This window comes from Papio anubis, chromosome 3, assembly GCF_008728515.1.
Source record: "Papio anubis isolate 15944 chromosome 3, Panubis1.0, whole genome shotgun sequence".
Classification (NCBI taxonomy): Eukaryota; Metazoa; Chordata; class Mammalia; order Primates; family Cercopithecidae; genus Papio; species Papio anubis.
The window spans coordinates 113,475,558-113,493,965 of record NC_044978.1 but is presented as its reverse complement, the minus strand read 5'-3'; the positions used below and the strand labels follow the sequence as shown (position 1 = coordinate 113,493,965).

At 34.5% G+C, this 18,408-nt stretch overlaps 1 protein-coding gene and 1 pseudogene across 4 annotated transcripts in view; both read left to right on the top strand.

The window, feature by feature from the left end:
- The first annotated feature begins 1,065 nt into the window (after positions 1 to 1,065).
- LOC101017828 lies at positions 1,066 to 2,453 on the top strand (annotated as a pseudogene). Its single transcript, XR_160798.5, has one exon. The product of XR_160798.5 is annotated as an acetyl-CoA acetyltransferase, cytosolic pseudogene (transcript).
- A 2,407-nt stretch (positions 2,454 to 4,860) lies between these two features.
- LOC101017012 (UDP-glucuronosyltransferase 2A1) overlaps positions 4,861 to 18,408 on the top strand; it is a 59,054-nt gene continuing 45,506 nt past the window's right edge. The window contains exons 1-2 of one of the 3 annotated variants that reach the window (XM_021938572.2): positions 4,861 to 8,348; positions 16,505 to 17,134. In XM_021938572.2, the coding sequence (XP_021794264.2) occupies positions 7,634 to 8,348; positions 16,505 to 17,134 (1,345 nt within the window). In that variant the 5' untranslated portion in view covers positions 4,861 to 7,633. Of the gene's footprint in view, positions 8,349 to 13,566; positions 17,135 to 18,408 lie in introns of those variants that run through there. The other 2 variants (XM_021938573.2, XM_003898819.3) reach the window with 2 other exon arrangements.

Sequence of the window (18,408 nt, the reverse complement as noted above, 5' to 3'; positions counted from 1 at the left end):
AAACATACTAAGTTTTTTTTTGCTACTTCAAAATATTTACACAAAGAAACAGCAGTAATTTTCTTCCCCAAGGATGGTGCATAATGAAGGTGTGCAACTCTAAAAAAGTTATTTCATGATCTAAATTACTATCTTCTTTTTGGCAAAGATCAATTAAACCACCCACTTTCATCATCATGAATCAGGAAAATAAATATATAAATAAATAAAAATAAAGACATTTTAATTTTTTAAAATTTCTTTTCATCATCATAATAAAAATAATTGTTTCATGCATTTGAGGGACATTAAATGCTCATACTTATTCATAACAATCTCAAGATTACTAATTATTGTCAATCTTATTTTAGACATATCCTGACGTACTTGGTTAGCGGGGGTAGCGGCAGAGATCATGAGAGTAAATGCAAAATTCAGGGCAAATAGTTGCTAGGGAACCAATAGAAGGTTACACCTTTGACAAAAGGTTAATCTGCTTCACAGTGTAGTGGGTGGAAAATGTTAAGTATAAACGACTTTACGTAATCTTTATTCCATTTAAGATCATATTACTGATTATATTATGCTTATTCACCTAGGATTTATTTACATTCAGCTTCTTCCTTAATGTCAAATTAGTGCTGTTAACGTTCCTTCAGGAAACTTCAGGTAAGAAACTAGAAAACTTCATGATAATCAATATAAAATGTATGTTTAAATTTATTTTCCATTTTCTTCTTAAAGAAATATCAATCATCGAAAGGTTGGTTTAGCTTTTGGTTTGTTTCATTGCTTACCCATGAAAGTGTTATTAGTTCTAATTTATAATTTGAGGAATTTTTCTCCCAGATTTTATACTTCAAAATAATTTTACAGATATTAAGGGAACTGTGTGGACAGAGCAGTAAGTTGAGAGTTTTGTCTAAGTGTGAACTCACAGTCCTCTTTAGGGGTTCTTCTCATGCCTCTTGTTCCTACCAGTGGAGAGTTGTTTGTTCCTTCATTAGATGACACATAAAGTAACAAATAAGAAACTTCATACTGACATATGGTGAAGGCAAGGATAATGTACACACGTGATCACTGTGGTCTTTAAGACAACACATGAGGGGGCGACCTATGGGCTGCGAGGAGGAGCCTTGCCTAACTTGCAGGCAGCGCAGGGCAGACGGCAGCAGGAGAGGCGTTCGTGGGTAGGATGAATGCAGGCTCAGATCCTGTGGTCATCGTCTCGGCGGCGCGGACCATCATAGGTTCCTTCAATGGTGCCTTAGCTACTGTTCCTGTCCAAGACTGGGGCTCCACTGTCATCAAAGAAGACTTGAAGAGGGCCACTGTGGTTCCTGAAGATGTGTGGGAGGTCATCTTTGGACATGTTTTGGCAGCAGGCTGTGGGCAGAATCCTGTTAGACAAGCCAATGTGGGTGCAGGAATTCCCTACTCTATTCCAGCATGGAGCTGCCAGATGATCTGTGGGTCAGGTCTAAAAGCTGTGTGCCTTGCAGCCCAGTCAATAGGGATAGGAGACTCCAGCATTGTGGTTGCAGGAGGCATGGAAAATATGAGCAAGGCTCCTCACTTGGCTCACTTGAGAACAGGAGTAAAGATAGGTGAGATGCCACTGACTGACAGTATACTCTGTGATGGTCTTACAGATGCATTTCACAACTGTCATATGGGTATTACAGCTGAAAACATAGCCAAAAAATGGCAAGTGATTAGAGAAGATCAGGATGAGGTTGCAGTTCTGTCCCAGAATAGGACAGAGAATACACAGAAAGCTGGCCATTTTGACAAAGAGATTGTACCAGTTTTGGTGTCATCTAGAAAAGGTCTTATTGAAGTTAAAACAGATGAGTTTCCTCACCATGGGAGCAACATAGAAGCCATGTCCAAGCTAAAGCATTACTTTCTTACCGATGGAACGGGAACCGTCACCCCAGCCAATGCTTCAGGAATAAATGATGGTGCTGCAGCTGTGGTTCTTATGAAGAAATCAGAAGCTGATAAACGTGGGCTTACACCTTTAGCACTGATAGTTTCCTGGTCCCAAGTGGGTGTGGAGCCTTCCCTTATGGGAATAGGACCAATTCCAGCCACAAAGCAAGCTATTACAAAAGCAGATTGGTCACTGGAGGATGTTGATATATTTGGAATCAATGAAGCCTTTGCAGCCCTCTCTGTTGTCATAGTTAAAGAACTTGGATTAAACCCAGAGAAGGTCAACATTGAAGGAGGGGCTATAGCCGTGGCCACCCTCTTGGAGCATCTGGCTGTCGAATTCTTGTGACCCTGTTACACACACTGGAGAGAACGGGAGGAAGTTGTGGCATTGTGGCCCTGTGCATTGGGGGTGGGATGGGAATAGCAATGTGTGTTCAGAGAGGATGAATTGCTTAAACTTTGAACAACCTCAATGTCTTGTTAAACTAATAAAGTACTAGGTTGTTATATGTGAAATCAGAGGACCAAAACACGTGGAAATCATTTCCTACATCACAAAAACCCAAGTTTACAACTTGTTGTACTTTAATGCGTAATACTTAACTCAAGGTACAAGACAATTGCATTTAGCATTGTTATACATACAAGAGACATCAGATCAATCAAAAAAAAAAAAAAGACAACACATGAATAACAGGATGTAAGATGTCATCCTCAGCGGGAATTTTCTTTTCTTAATATTAATTAATAGATTTTTAAATATTTATTTTAAAATCTACTTTAAATATAAGTTTTATGCTATAATAAGTTTTATGCTATAAATCGTTTTATGCAAAATTAATTTTATTTATTAATAAAGGAAAATGATGGCCGGGCATGGTGGCTCATGCCTGTAATTCCAGCACTTTGGGAGGTGGATCACCTACGGTCAGAAGTTCAAGACCAGGTGAAACCCGTCTCTGCTACATATACAAAAATTAGCCAGGCGTGATGGTGGTCGCCTGTAATCCCAGCTACTCAGGAGGCTGAGGCAGGAGAATAGCTCGAACCCGGGAGGCGGAGGTTGCAGTGAGCCGAGATCATGCCCTTGCACTCCAGCTTGGACAGCAGGAGTGAAACTTTGTCTCAAAAAAAAAAAAAAAAAAAAAGACATAAAGTTTTTCTAAATACTGCTGTAAAAGTAATAACCAAGTAATAACCAATTGTGTTAATATTAATGACATGCTTACTCCTTTTGGGTGCAACTGTTAACCAGTAGAAGGCATCTGAGTTATCAGTGGCAAATCCTTACACGTCTGCAGCAATTTCAATTCTTGCCTCCTCAGAAGAAAAAATTTGACTGAGGGGCATAAGGAAGAGAAGATGAGACTGACACGAGTTTCAGAGCAGGAGTGAAAGTTTATTTTAAAGGCTTTAGAACAGGAAAGAAAGGAAAATTCACTTAGAAGAGACTCAAGTGGGCACCTGAAGTGCCCCGTTTAACCTTGATCCTAGGACTTTATAGGCTCGCCTCTTTTCCATGATTCTTCCTTTAGGGTCGGCTGCCCACATGTACAGTGTCCTTCTTACCCTTGGGAAGTGAGCAGGCACAGTCTGTTTAGGAAGTTGTATATATGCTCATCTGAGACTTTCTTCCCTTTTTTGTAAAGTGTCCCTGGATGGTCACACGTCAACATTTTGCCTCTTAATGCACGTGCCCAGGAAGTCGCTCCTCTCTGGCATCTGCATTCACTTAATTCTTTAATATTAACAGCTGTGGATCATAGAGACATTGTCTCTCCCAGGCACTGGCTGCAAAATTCTCATTTTTAGAGAGGCAGTGTGATAATCATCGAACTGTCACCTGACATTCCTAATGCCTATCTAATTACCTGTAACACAATTAAGCAAAGTATATATTTTATTATCATTGTCTAAGACAAAAATATTTGAGTATGCTAACTTCTGAAATATGTTAGTTTTTTTCTCTGAACTCATGAGCGTTCACAAATATTGTAATCATATTACCCTTAGTTTATTTTTATTTTTAATTTTTATGTGTACATAGTATATGTATATATGTATATTTTATGACATATTTGTGATGTTTTGATACAGGGATAAAATGTATTTCTTTCAAAATTTTTCTGGCAAGGGCAGATTAGCTTTTCAGTGATTTTAAGATCAGAATAATTACAAACACAAATTCAGACCCACATTTTAGGCAAAATCTTTCTATTTAACAACCTCTTTAAACCTTTTGTTGTCAATATAACTTCATTTAGTTTTCTATTAAATTTGAAAACACAAATCAATCCAAAATTTAACCTGACTAGTGTGAGAAATTTTTTAATAGTGATCATATTTCTGGCAATGTATGTTGTATCAGCACATCACATGTATCACATGAATTTATGCATCTATTATGTAGTCCATAAAAATTAAAATTGAAAACACTAAAATTCATCAGTGGCATAACACCTTTGTGCACACTGCTTGTCATGTACATCCAGGTACCCTGTACTTCAACACGAGTATCAAATATCATACCTTTCATGAAGACTTTCCTATCCTCCACCCTACCTTTAATCCCCCCAAAAAGCTGTAAGTAATCTCTACGGATCTCTGAAAACACTATACCTATGTTATTTCATATGAAGGCCCTTGTTAATTTCTCTAGGGAAGAGAAGAGAAGGGATTACATGAAAAAGATAATACATTTTAAACATCACTTTTACTCCAGGTAATATACTTGTGGCTTAATAAATACAATTGTATCTATTTAAATATATAGTTTTCTTATATGTTGTATTATTACATAATTTATGGTATTTATTGTATATTCATTTTTAATATATTAACAAATATGCTTATTTTATTTTATTACTTTATATTCTCAAACAAATTGTTTTTAATTTTCATTTTATATATGAGAAAATTTGGTCTAATAAATGTTAAACAGCATAATGTTAAGCTAGGGTTCTTTGGCCTAATTTATTCTAAAATCTAAATTATGTTTATAATATCTTGCTTACTATAATGTATTACAGTGATTTTTGTCACAGATATGTATGTATTTTTCTTATGTTCCACTGATAGACTATAAAAGTAATATGAGAAAGATCTCTTGGATTCCTCTTCTACCTAGTAGGTACTGCTGTGTGTGAATAATAGGTACCCAATAAACACATAGTGAAGCAGCTTAACGTCACTGGAGCAGTCTCCCTGTCTGAGGTATTACCCAGAGGTCTTTGTCTTAGGACCAAGAAAATTAAGGTGCATGGACATCAAGGGTGAGGTTGGAGTGAAAGTCTAGTAAGTGAAAGGGGAAATTTCTCCACAGCAGAGAGGGGGACCGAGAGGATTGCCATTTCTCAGTTGAATGCAAAGACTTTTATAAACAAGCCAATGGGGTGGGGTGTTTTTTATTTGCAAAGGTGCGAATTTCTCACAACTCCACCCACTCCCTCTTGTGTGCATGCAGGCCCTGAGTTATTCCATATTATCCTGTTTCCTTACTGCGCATGTATCAGGAGATGGAATTTTCCATTGCAGACATGCTTGGTTCTGTGTAACTAATCTTATCTGTGCACATGCAGGCATGTCTTAGGCAAGCCTCCCTGTGTAAGTTCTCTTATCTGAAGAGGATAGGAACAAAAAAGAAAAGGAACATGCTCACTGAAGCCCACAGTGTGTATATGTATATGTCTTTTGCTGGTTACAAAAGACAAGGGTCTTTTATGGTTGACCTTGCCTCTTTATCTGTGCTTGAAGGTTGTGCAGCTTCAGGCTGCCCTTTTGTTAGAAAGAATTTTACCAAAGGACCTTGTTCTAACTATCTGCCTAACTGGTTTCTTGGTTTCTCCTCTCTCAATAGTACTTGAATAAAATACCATATTTTAGTTATCTAAAACTGGATCTGATTCCCAGCCAATAAATAAAATGAAGAAAATAACATCAGTGAATCATGACATCCTAGTGAATCATGACAATTATTTTAAAGTTTCTTGCCAAGTCACTATGAACCAGGCTGACAGCAGGAAGGCAAAAATTTTGTGCACACCATAACATCTTCTGCAGAGAGCCTAGAATGGAAATAAATTCAAGGAATTTTATGATCACTCTGTTAAACTTTGAACAGTACTTTATAAAAGTAATTGTTTGAATGAAACAGTTGATGTTTTCATACAGATTATCTTTGGTAATGGGAGAGTTTAGAAGAGATGATTTTATGATATCACTAAGAATATAGCATTTATAATTTCAGAAGGTTTATTAACACAAAAATGATCACTCTGCTTATTCACAGACACATGCATACAAACATAATATTTTCACAGAGATCGCTTTACTTAAATTACTTGATCCGATATTATCCAATGTGTGTTACACAATTTTGTATTGTGTTATCTTGCTTTTGGAAGGCTGCTATTCATATAGATTCCTTAGTTGGTAAGGGGACATGATACATTTTGATGGGGCAATCTATCCCAGTGGTTAATACAATAGTCTGTGGGAGTTAGAGACCCTTAAGATTGCTACCATTAGTTCCCATCTTTTATTTATTCTTATTTTAGGGGTTCAAGTGCAGTTGTGCTGTCTGGGTACATTGTGTAGTGGTGAAATCTGAGCTTTTAGTGTACCCATCGCCCAAGTAGTGTACACTGTATTTCCATTGTACCCAATAAGTAGTATTTTCTTATTTTGCTGTAGGAACATGGCAAGTTATTCAATCTCTTTGGGCAGTGGTTTCTTTTTCTTTGATGTGGGAATAATTATAAAAGATCCATAATTGGATTTTTTTTTAAATAAGCAAGAAATGAAATTAACGTGTTAAAGAGTTTGCATAATGTCTGACATACAACGAGGACTTAATAAACGCTAGCAATCATTGAAGGGTGAGTCTAGGTGTCAAGTAGCTGTTTTTCATTCAGGCTAGATAGCTTTTGAGCAGCACTTTTGGTAGATGTATGCTTGACTTAGTAATTCTCTTTAAATAGCTCCTATTCACTAGTAACATAACCTATAATCTCTTGCACATCTTTTATTTTATTCATTTATTTATAATATTTACTTGGTGACTAACATAAACTATTTTTGTAAACATGTTACTAAAGTAGTTATAAATATAGTATATATGTTATACATATTATTTATAAGTATTTGAATTTATACATATTTATAGTAATATATATTTATAAATATCATTTGACATAATGTTATATATTATAACTATTATTATAATGTCTAATTGTGGCAAATGAAATTATATTAACGCATTAAAAATTTTAAAACTTACAGTATCAACAACTTTAAATTTCTGAATGAGTTTTGGTCCTAACTAAGGTTTCAATATCTAGACCTGAATGTAGAGTTGACATATACAGAAGCTTTATCTAATTTAATTGTAAAAATTTAACAATTATGAAACACACAAAAAAGGGTTGGAGGATTAAGTTCAAAAGGAGGATTAGACAGCAGGAATCATACTAAAACGTTAAAATTAAAGCAACAGGTTGAGAAGTAAGACACATTACCCATATATCTGTATATACCCTAAAATATGGAGCTACTGTGACTAGTATCACTTTATAGAGAGAAGCGTTTTAAGGGTATTAATGGTTTGCCTCAAAACTGAGAAATCCTTTTGTCTTTCCTTTTCTTTTTCCTTTAAAAGCAGAGAAAAACTTTTGCTTCACATCTCATCAAATCTTCTGCATCAAGCCACATCATGTTAAACAACCTTTTCCTGTTCTCCCTTCAGATAAGTCTCATAGGAACCACTCTTGGTGGAAATGTTTTGATTTGGCCAATGGAAGGTAGTCATTGGCTAAATGTTAAGATAATTATAGATGAGCTCATTAAAAAAGAGCATAATGTGACTGTCCTAGTTGCCTCGGGTGCACTTTTCATCACACCAACCTCTAACTCATCTCTGACATTTGAAATATATAAGGTGCCCTTTGGCAAAGAAAGAATAGAAGGAGTAATCAACGACTTCGTTTTGACATGGCTGGAAAATAGACCATCTCCTTCAACCATTTGGAGATTCTATCAGAAGATGGCCAAAGCAATCAAGAACTTCCATATAGTGTCTCGAGAGATCTGTGATGGTGTTCTTAAAAACCAACAGCTGATGGAAAAGCTAAAGAAAAGCAAGTTTGAAGTCCTGGTGTCAGATCCAGTATTTCCTTGTGGCGATATAGTAGCTTTAAAACTTGGAATTCCATTTATGTACTCCTTGAGGTTTTCTCCAGCCTCAACAGTGGAAAAGCACTGTGGGAAGGTACCATACCCACCTTCCTATGTTCCTGCTGTTTTATCAGAACTCACAGACCAAATGTCTTTCACTGACAGAATAAGAAATTTCATCTCCTACCACCTACAGGACTACATGTTTGAAACTCTTTGGAAATCCTGGGATTCATACTATAGTAAAGCTTTAGGTATGTAACAAATTTTGTTTCTATTACTTGAATTTGAAAAAACAGAACTTTGTGGAGCCCCTTCTTTATTTTTCTATGTCTACTCTTTTTTAATTCCAAGTATTGATATACTATGTATTACTATCACTTGATAGCACAAAAGAAGATAAAAGACATTGTACTTCAGAAGTACAGTGTGTTGTTTTCTAATTGCATGGACTTAAAGATATCAATTTAGTTCTTTTAAGGATAAAATACAGTGACAAATACTTTAGTCTGAAAGTCAGGCTGTATCTTATGTAGATATTATGCTCAAAATAGAAATTGCCTAGAAACTACCGGGATGTGTGGAGAAAGCCAGAAAATGTTAAACTTTCCACAAGCCTATTATTAATACAGACATTATTATGCATGTTTAAGAGCATACATGTATGTTGATAATCTCTGATCATCATTTAATAAATATTAAGGCTCATAAAGAAACAAAATACATTAAGGCTTTATCACCTTTAAGTGTAAGGTGTGAACTAAAACCATTGATCTGGATGATTTATCCATGCTAAGCTTATTTAACTTGCTTAAGTGTGATATGGTGTTTACCTGATAAGTAAAAATGTAATCAATGGTACTAACATCAGAAAGCCTATATTGATCATGTTGATATATTTATGAACATATTTGTCTAAAAATCAAATAGGCTTTGTCCATTTTTTTGCTTTTGAATTTTATCATTTATTCCTCATTAATTACAGATTTCTTACTCTTTACTAAGCACTCTTTTAGATAGGAAGACTAAAATAAAGTCCATCGGTTCAAGGATTTCACAAACAGATAAATCAGACATTAAAAGGAATATTTATTATGTGAATTACGTAAATATGGAAATATGTACCAATTACAAAATGTAGAGGAGTTAGGTATTATGTTGACAGACAGAGTGTATTATTTTGAAAAACTTCAGAGTTCAGGTGATGCATAAGGATACTTTAAAATACTGAATGTGAGTTTTCCTACAAGGTAAGAACGGGGAAGGAAAAAGCATGCTCAAAGTTGAAGACAAAACAGCACAGGTGCGATGGATATTTCTGATAATTTAGCATTGCTGAAGGTTCAAGTGTAAGGTAGGGAGGCATGGGGGAAGATGCTAATGACGTTGAAACCACAAGAATGAGTGAATTAATTCAATGAATATTTCAAAGTCTCCAGTACATCATTCTAAAAACATCTTAATCTAATAAGCAATTGAGAACCATCTAAAGGGAAATATTATGACCTGATTTTCATTTTATATAAAACACTTGGACAGATGTGGCGGTAGAGTTGAGAGGTGTGAGACTAGACTAAGTTATCACTCTAGGAAAGATATGGTAAGAGCCTGCCCTACACAAGTGGCGAATAAATGGAGGAAAATAGTGCAGTATGAGACTACATAGCAACACAATTAGGAGAGCAGGAGCTTACAGACAACATCCACATAGCAGTCTGTAGCTTTGAAAAGTAATTCAGTCTCCTTGCATCTGAACCTCATTTATGTCAAGTCTGACAAGGCTACTAAAAGGACTAAATTAGTTTACATCTGAAAGGATTTAGAATAGGGTGGCCCAATCAGCCATGACAGTGAATATGGGAGAATAAAAATGGATACTGTATTGAATTTTGGACATGTTGTGTATGTGACACTTTGGGGAATATTTAGCAAAATCCAATAAGCAGCTGGATATAAGGGGTGAGATCTCAGAGGTAATCTCCTGGGTTAGAGATTGAAGTGTCATCTAAATAAAGATGACACATATATACTTTTATCTCTCTTATGGTAATCTAGTTTCCATGTTTTCTGCTATCTTATTACATGCAGGTCACCTGTTATTTTTCTGCTTTCATACATATTTCTGAAATTGTCAACAATCAAAATATTTGAACTCAAGCAATGCATTTACATATTCTAAACATGATTTTCTTCCCAGGCAGGTAAAATTATTTCACAATACACAGTTGCAGCTGATACTTTGTATGTAGGGTTAAGTATTATATATTTAATGTTTACTTTGCTTTCTTGCTAAACCTTACAAATGCAGACATAAACCCAATGATAATCAGATAGAGGAGGAATGTTTTCCAAATTTGATAAGTTATATTTCTCTAAGAATTTTTATCTTATTGATACATGATAGATGTACATATTTTGGGGGTACATGTGCTATTTTGATACATATAATATGTAAAGATCAAATGAGGATAATTGGGATATCTGTCACCTTAACTATCCATCTTTTCTTGATAACAGGAACATTCAAATTATCATCTAGCAATTTTGAAATGTACAACAGATTGCTAACTGTAGTCACCCTACTGGTTTATCAAAGGCTGGGCTCAACTGTCTATTTGTACCCATTAATCAACCTCTCTTCATCCTCGCTCTCCTTACTCTTCCTAGCTGTTATTAAGTTCTGAGGCTGTAGCTTCTCATTAGTAACATTGGCACATTAATTTATGTGCATTCATTTATTGATAACAAAGTAATAATGCACAGACTGCAGAGACTGTAATGTTTGCTAAGCAGAGCTTGTAAGGCCTAGAAATGGTTACTAGCTAATGAATGAACATCCTAAATGCTATTGAAAATAATTTAAAGATGACAAAGTGTACTAGGTAAAACAGTGGGTTACATGAATGTTGGCAAAAGAAGAAAGTGAGATTTCTGTGTAGTGATGCTTACTGACACGTTAGCTTCTTTTCTACAGACCTCTGTTCTAAAAACACTGTAAAGTTGACCTATATCAATCAAAATAAATATGCATGGGTTGGTATGTGAATGAAGACATGAGATACTACAGCCATGTGAATGATTATTATCAAAAGCTGGTAAGCCAGTTATAATTAACACCGATAGCAAAAGTCATAAACTCCTCTGGGTGTGTTAAGTAATTGGCCTAAAATTCAAAATCAGATCTTTATCTCTTGAGAAGTAAAAGAAAAACTAGTTATTCTCTTATTCAGAGAATACAAACTTTGCTACGATGATTATAGATGAACCTTCAAGTGTCCTATAGAGATAAAAATGAATGGGAAACATCTTATGGCTGAAACTAGATCTTAAAAGAGAGAGGAGGAAAAAATTGAAGTTTTATGAAGCAATGAAACTGTCAAGATGGCAAAATATCCTTCATATCCTCATATGTGTGGTAAACTAAAAGGGACATCGGAGTAAGTGCAGCATCTCAGTTCAGGTAAGAGCGGAATGTACATAGACGGTCTCTTGGTCACAATTTATGTTTTTATTTTCAATCCTACCGCTTCAGTTTTGTCAACTCCTCATCATCAACCTTGGAATTCTAATTCTCATGATTACTAATCTCTTTATTTGTGAAGTTATCTGACAGTTTACTTTACCTAGGCTGGCAGTCTCAGAATCACATGTTCCATTTTATTTTGCCTGTAAGTAAATACTGGTAATAAAAGCACACTATTCTTTCAGTCTTAATACATGAGGCTAATCTTTCTTAACAATTTGTTCAGAGGAATATAATGCAGATTTCTAAAGATGTTCTTATCCTCTGATTTTGATATATCATGTTTCTGATCAAATTACCCGCTTTTGACTTAGAATGACTACTTAAGTTTGTCTTTATTAAAACACAATATTCTTACTGATGCCAGGAACATGAACAGTCATATTTAAAAGACGAGGTAAGAAGTAAAGTATTGACATGACAGAGTAACTTATTTCTGTGCAAGACTTTGTGGATGTAGAATGAGAAAGGAGAATGATAAATGGAACTGACTTGTAAAAATAACTCCTTTCCAATTTGTAATTTGAATTGATGTTCCACATTTACTTAAAATTCGTTAATCAAATCATTGTAACAAATTTATATCCACTTAGACCTTGAACAGTCTCACCTGAGTAAATAAATAGAACAAGTCCCTAAGTTTACTTCTCTGCAGTGGAATGCAACAAGAAGCTCAGAGTGAGTCCTTAATCTCTGATAATTGGTAGAAATTGGATATTTATAATGTAAAATTACTCATTTTATTTCAGATCATGGGAATTTAGCTCAAACTGATGGATATCATAATAGTGATAGCAGTATATATTAATATCTTTCTATGCACTAGCCACTGTGATAAGTGATTTACGTATATTTTCTCTCAATCCTTGAACTATTGCAGTTCATTGCAAGAAAAAAGTTGTAACACAGAAAAGAATATTGAGACTTGGAAATATCAAACACGTTAAATTATGAGAAAATAGTATTAAAATGAAAATCTTTCTCATATCAAAGCTTCGATGTCATATTTCCTAGTTCTAGAAATTGTTTTTTCTTCTTTTTAAATTTCAGGTGCAAATCTATGAACTGTTCAGAATATTTTAGGTTAAATTTTTCTTGGACACTTTTCTTCTTTTCAATGTGTTTAGCTTTTAAAATGTGCTATTCTATTTCTTGCCTATTTTTGATTTGTCGAATGAACACAATTGGGCCATTGTATCACTAGGTAACCTAGTATTCATTAAGGGGTAGGTCATCATGCGATTCTGTTGTCTGGGGAGGGTTGTCTAGGGATATATCTTTGGCGTTAAGAGAGCTTTATAAGCCACTTCTAACTGAAAGGAGGTAACAGGTTCCACAGTTTCTAATGTATACATTAAAAATTTTTTGAATTTTTATGCATTTTAAAAAATGGAACCAGGTAAATTTCATTTTCACTTTTATTTAGAAAGAAAAAAAACAAAAACACCAAAACTGGGGCACATTTAAGGGGAGAAAAACGTAACATTTTTTGTCACTAAAAATACTTATAATCCATAAGCATTACATATTGTTACCAACAGCATTTTACCCTTTGACCACTGTAAAAGCAAGGTTTTTTTGTGAATAATCTCTCTATATTAGAGGTGTATAACATGTAAAAATACATAACATTATATATGAATAATTAGGTGAATAATCTCTAAGATGAATGTCATCTATAATAACAGACTTTTTTGCAAGTCTATTAAATAAGAAATCCAGATTTTCAAAAAGAATGATCATAGTATCTAGATCTTTGCATGAACTCCGGACTCCCTGAGCATGAGTAATTAATATAAAATAAAATGCTAGAAATGAAACATGAAATGTGTATACTTCCAGGATACTTGATTTTCAGCAGTAATTTTAAAGAAGAAAAAATGCACTGGAATCTTTTCCTGTAGAATAATACATTTCTACTTAAGTCTTCCTTTTTTTTTCTTTTTTTCTTTCTTACTAATTATTCCTTTGCTTTCTTCTCTCCTTCCTTTTTTCCGTTATTCTTCTTCTGTTTTAATTTACATTAATCTTGATTGGTTAGAATCTTTGAAAAACTTTCTACTATCATTCCCTTTTCTGCAATGACCCATAAGCTGAATGATAGCCACAGGCATTACATTGGAGATGTAATTGAAGTTGGGACATTGGAAATTCTTGGAGATAGTGATCACTCTATCTTTTTTGCTCCCACTAATGAAAAGGTATTAGAAGAAAAGGAAATATGGAAGTTATAATTTGTGTGGATATAATCTTGAGTTTTATATGCCTATATTTCTTAAAATAAGTAATTTGTAAACTTTGGTACTCTTTGCATTGTTAATAACCTGTCACTTGTGGGTCTGCCGAAAGACTGAGAGGGACTGCCTTGTGGGGAAACTTTCAGCGTTTGAGAAATTCTGCACCAAACCCTAGATTCTCCAGTCTGTCACTGTAGGAGGAGAGAAAGAGTAGAGAAGGGTCAAGTTAATGAGATCTGATTTATTTGATCATTTAAAAAATAAGATTCTCTCCCTAAAACATCATGGGTAGCTATCACTTATGGAGCCCAGGTGCTGTTCTGAATAATTTACCTGCATTGTGTCACACCATACCCAAAACTATAGGAAATAGGTGCCATTGTTCTCATCATTTGGTAAATGAGGAGGCTAAGTAACTTGCTTAGTTACAATTCAGAAAGTGGTGAATCATTTGATATTAGACTCCACTCTGAGGTAAAAAGCAAAGTGCTAGAATATACGCAGTTTCTGTTTAGCAAAACAAAGCAAAACTAAAAGTACATCTAAATTTAAGCTTTTAGAGAATTAGGTTAATAAAAATCAAGAAACTCAAATAAAACTGAATCACTCATACCCAAAAGAGTATGAAAACTGGTTTCCTGGCTTTTCTGGCCTTGGGGAGACAATGAAAAAAGAGCCAGCAGAGTTGAATCCTAGCCATCAGGTGCAATGTTCTGGAAGCACTTAGGAAGAGAAGACTTTCAGGCAAGGGCACGTCTTTAGTGGAAAAATATTTTCATACCAGAATGTTGTTTTGCGGATTATCAATTCAGGCTAATGGCATTATATACATTTTACTAAATAAAATGTTGTTTTATTTAGTAAATAATAGGATAATCAATTCAAATTAAAAGCATTATATACATTTTATTGTTCTTCACTAAATTAGATAAATATTTTATCACCCTGCAGATATTACTTAAAAGTGGAAGTTGACTAAAATCATCATTTTCCCCTTACTCTCGGTAATTTAGGGATATCTATAGGTATTGAGATTTTGAAGCATATTTTGATAAGCTTTTATGTACTATCGTAGCTACATTTGTGAGTAATCCCTAATTAATTATTATATTTTCCTTACATGTAACTCAACTTTTGAACAAATCTAAGTATTTTATAGATAGACTTTCATGTTTTCTATAATGTTGTGTTTACTTTTTATTGAAAGTTTGACAGCAACAGATTTCTTTATGAAGATTTTTAATCCCCTTTTCCTGGGCTTATTTTGAAGATCATTAAGATTATTTACACTCTTCTCTGGCTGCCTGGTTTCAAAATCTAATTAATTTTTAAGGTACTGCCACTATATTCAAATTGAGGCTTACTCTTGAAAGGACATAAATGCAAAAATTCTAAAACCATCACTTCTCTCTCTTGTCTTTCCTGTTCTCTGCCCTCCTGGTTCTTTTGTTATTCAAGGGCCTGAAATTATATGATTTAAGGGCAACTGAGTATAAATTTAAAATACATCACTTATTTTCTAATCTTAATTTTTGATTATTATCCTTTTAATCACTTTATTTGTTCATATTTCTCGTTTTAATGGTGGCCTCCAACGATTTCAAGACAGAATTCTTACGTAATTGCTACTATTCAGTTTGGAATTCACTAAGAATTGCAACACTATATCCATATCTGATATTGTTATGTCCAAGTCTAGCCAGTCATTCTGCAGCTGGCCCATGGATTTCCTAATCAATCTTTAGACAAATTTATTAAACCTTTAGCATTACTAAACCCTTGCTCTGTACCAAGAAGAAGGAACAGTAGCTTTACAGATACTATTGTTAATCCACAAAGTAATACAACAAATTAATGTCATTACCTCTCATTTTTCTTTGAGAAAACTTAGAATGGGAGGGTCTCGATAATTCCCTGAGGTCAGAATTCTTATAAAAGGACAATATTTGAATCTGAGTCTATTGAACTCCAGTATCTACCTAACTTCTCTGAATAACAAAGTCTGTGCTTCTTTGGAGTACCAGGCCATATCTTCTTCATTTGTGTCATATGGAAGAAACTGAAAAATTCCCTGTAACAAAGGCATAGGAGACAATGATCAATTGGCTTTATGGAGAAGAAAGCTATTCTATATCAAATGCATAGTATTTTGCTCTGTAATCCATATAATCTAAAACACCTTGAAATCTTTGAGCAAACTTCCTCTGAGAGAAAGTTGTTTAATCAATTTTGCGAAAAATGTATTATATTAAAGATGTATTTTATAAATCATAGTTATTATCCCAGAATATACAGATTGTAGGTTTATAACACCCCTGCCTCCTTTTCTTTAACCAAATTTTATTTCTGTTATTGAAATAATTATGTTAGTGCATATAGGAATTTGAATTATATTCTATTTTAATCTGAAGATCAGTTGACCCATAACTGAGTGCAACCATCGCATTAAGTATTATTTTATTTAGAAATTGACCTAGATGTACTTTGAAGTTTTTTTGTTTGTTTTCTTTTTTTACATCTTGAAGGACCTACAGTAGGATGGTTTCCATAATGGATTTCACCATGCCTAAGAAGTTTGTCCAGATGCTGGTTTTTAACTTGACTCTGACTGAAATTGCTCTAAGTGGGAATGTGTTAATTTGGCCTACAGATGGTAGCCATTGGTTAAATATTAAGATTATTCTAGAAGAGTTGATTCAAAGAAATCACAATGTGACTGTACTGGCTTCATCAGCAACTCTATTCATCAACTCCAATCCTGATTCTCCTGTGAATTTTGAAGTGATACCTGTTTCCTACAAGAAGAGCAATGTAGATTCCTTAATTGAGCATATGATAATGCTGTGGATTGACCATAGACCAACTCCTCTCACAATATGGGCTTTCTACAAAGAACTAGGAAACCTTCTAGACACTTTCTTTCAAATTAATATGCAAATCTGTGATGGTGTACTAAACAACCCCAAGTTAATGGAAAGACTTCAGAAAGGTGGTTTTGAAGTGTTAGTAGCAGACCCAGTAACAATCTGTGGTGATCTCATTGCTCTGAAATTAGGAATCCCATTTGTGTACACACTGAGGTTCTCTCCAGCATCAACAGTGGAGAGACACTGTGGGAAAATCCCAGCACCGGTCTCCTATGTACCGGCAGCCTTGTCAGAGCTCACTGACCAGATGACTTTTGGTGAAAGGATTAAAAATATGATATCTTATTCTCTGCAAGACTATATATTTCAGTCCTACTGGGGAGAATGGAATTCATACTATAGCAAAATTTTAGGTAAGTTTAAAATTTTCTTTTTTTAATGACTCCACATCCCTTATTTGTGCTTATTGTTGTACGGCAAAAGATTTCCATTTCACTGCATATGCTGAGCTGAAGATAATGGACTTCTAATATCTCTGTACAAACAACTCCCTGATTATTCTCTTTGAACAAATCCTTAAAAATGAAATGGTGGATTTAATATGTATGCTATTGTCTCTTAATGCAAACAACTTTGTGTCTATTTAGGTAATAGCTTTTCAATGTATAAATCAATTTCAAAATATAAATGAAAGTGCCTGTATTAGGATACATTATAACACTACTCAAAAATACCCTGGCAAATATTTTCGAGATGATGCATGACTTACTGTCCCTCCTTTGTCCTTCATTATTTTCTTTGTCTGCAGAAAGCTTTGAAAAGCATAGAATCAGGCAATAGAAAACCAGAGTTTACACTCTACTCTAGTTCTCACTGTCTGTCTTTACACTTCTCTAGGTACTTGGGCACCATGTCTCAAATTAACTTCTGTCTATCCTGTGGCCAGCCTCACATTTCCTTTCATGAAGCATTCCTTATGAGAATCAAGCACAATAATATTAACCATCAAGGCCAGTCCTGATTGGTTGTTTATATTACTTATTTTTCCTGACTTTTATGAGCCTCCCTATTTTTATTTCCTTCTCTCTTGAATGGTTTTGCCTCCAGGTCTCTTAGTACTTGGGACCCTAATTAACAGCACGAATTAAAAGATGATGCTACCACTGGTACTTTCTTGCAGAGCTAATGTGAAAGACTTTTTACATACCTTTTGACTTTCCTTTCTTTCTCCCTCACTCCCCTTGGTCCTTCCATTTTTCCTTCTTTCCTTCCTTCGTTCCTTTCTTCGTTCCTTCCTTGCTTCCTTCCTGCCTTCTTGCCTGCCTGCCTTCCATTTTTACTTTTCTTAGTTCATTCTCTCTTGTTTTCTTTGTGTAAAAAAAAGTATTTGTTGAATGCCAACCTAGTTCCTACAACTTGGCTAAGTGGTAGGAATACAACAATAAGCAAAGCAGATCAAATTATCTACTCTATCTCATGGAACTTACATTCTAATGAGAGGAGACAACCAATAAATAAAATAAATATATAAAATATGTGGATGTTAACCTGTGATATATGCTATGTAATAAAGTGAGAAGAACAGATAGTTCTTAGAGTGAGGTTGCATATTTAAATAGAGCAGGCAGAGAAAGTATCAAATGAAAGAACGACATCAGGCCAAAGACCTGAGGGAAGTGAAAGTGAG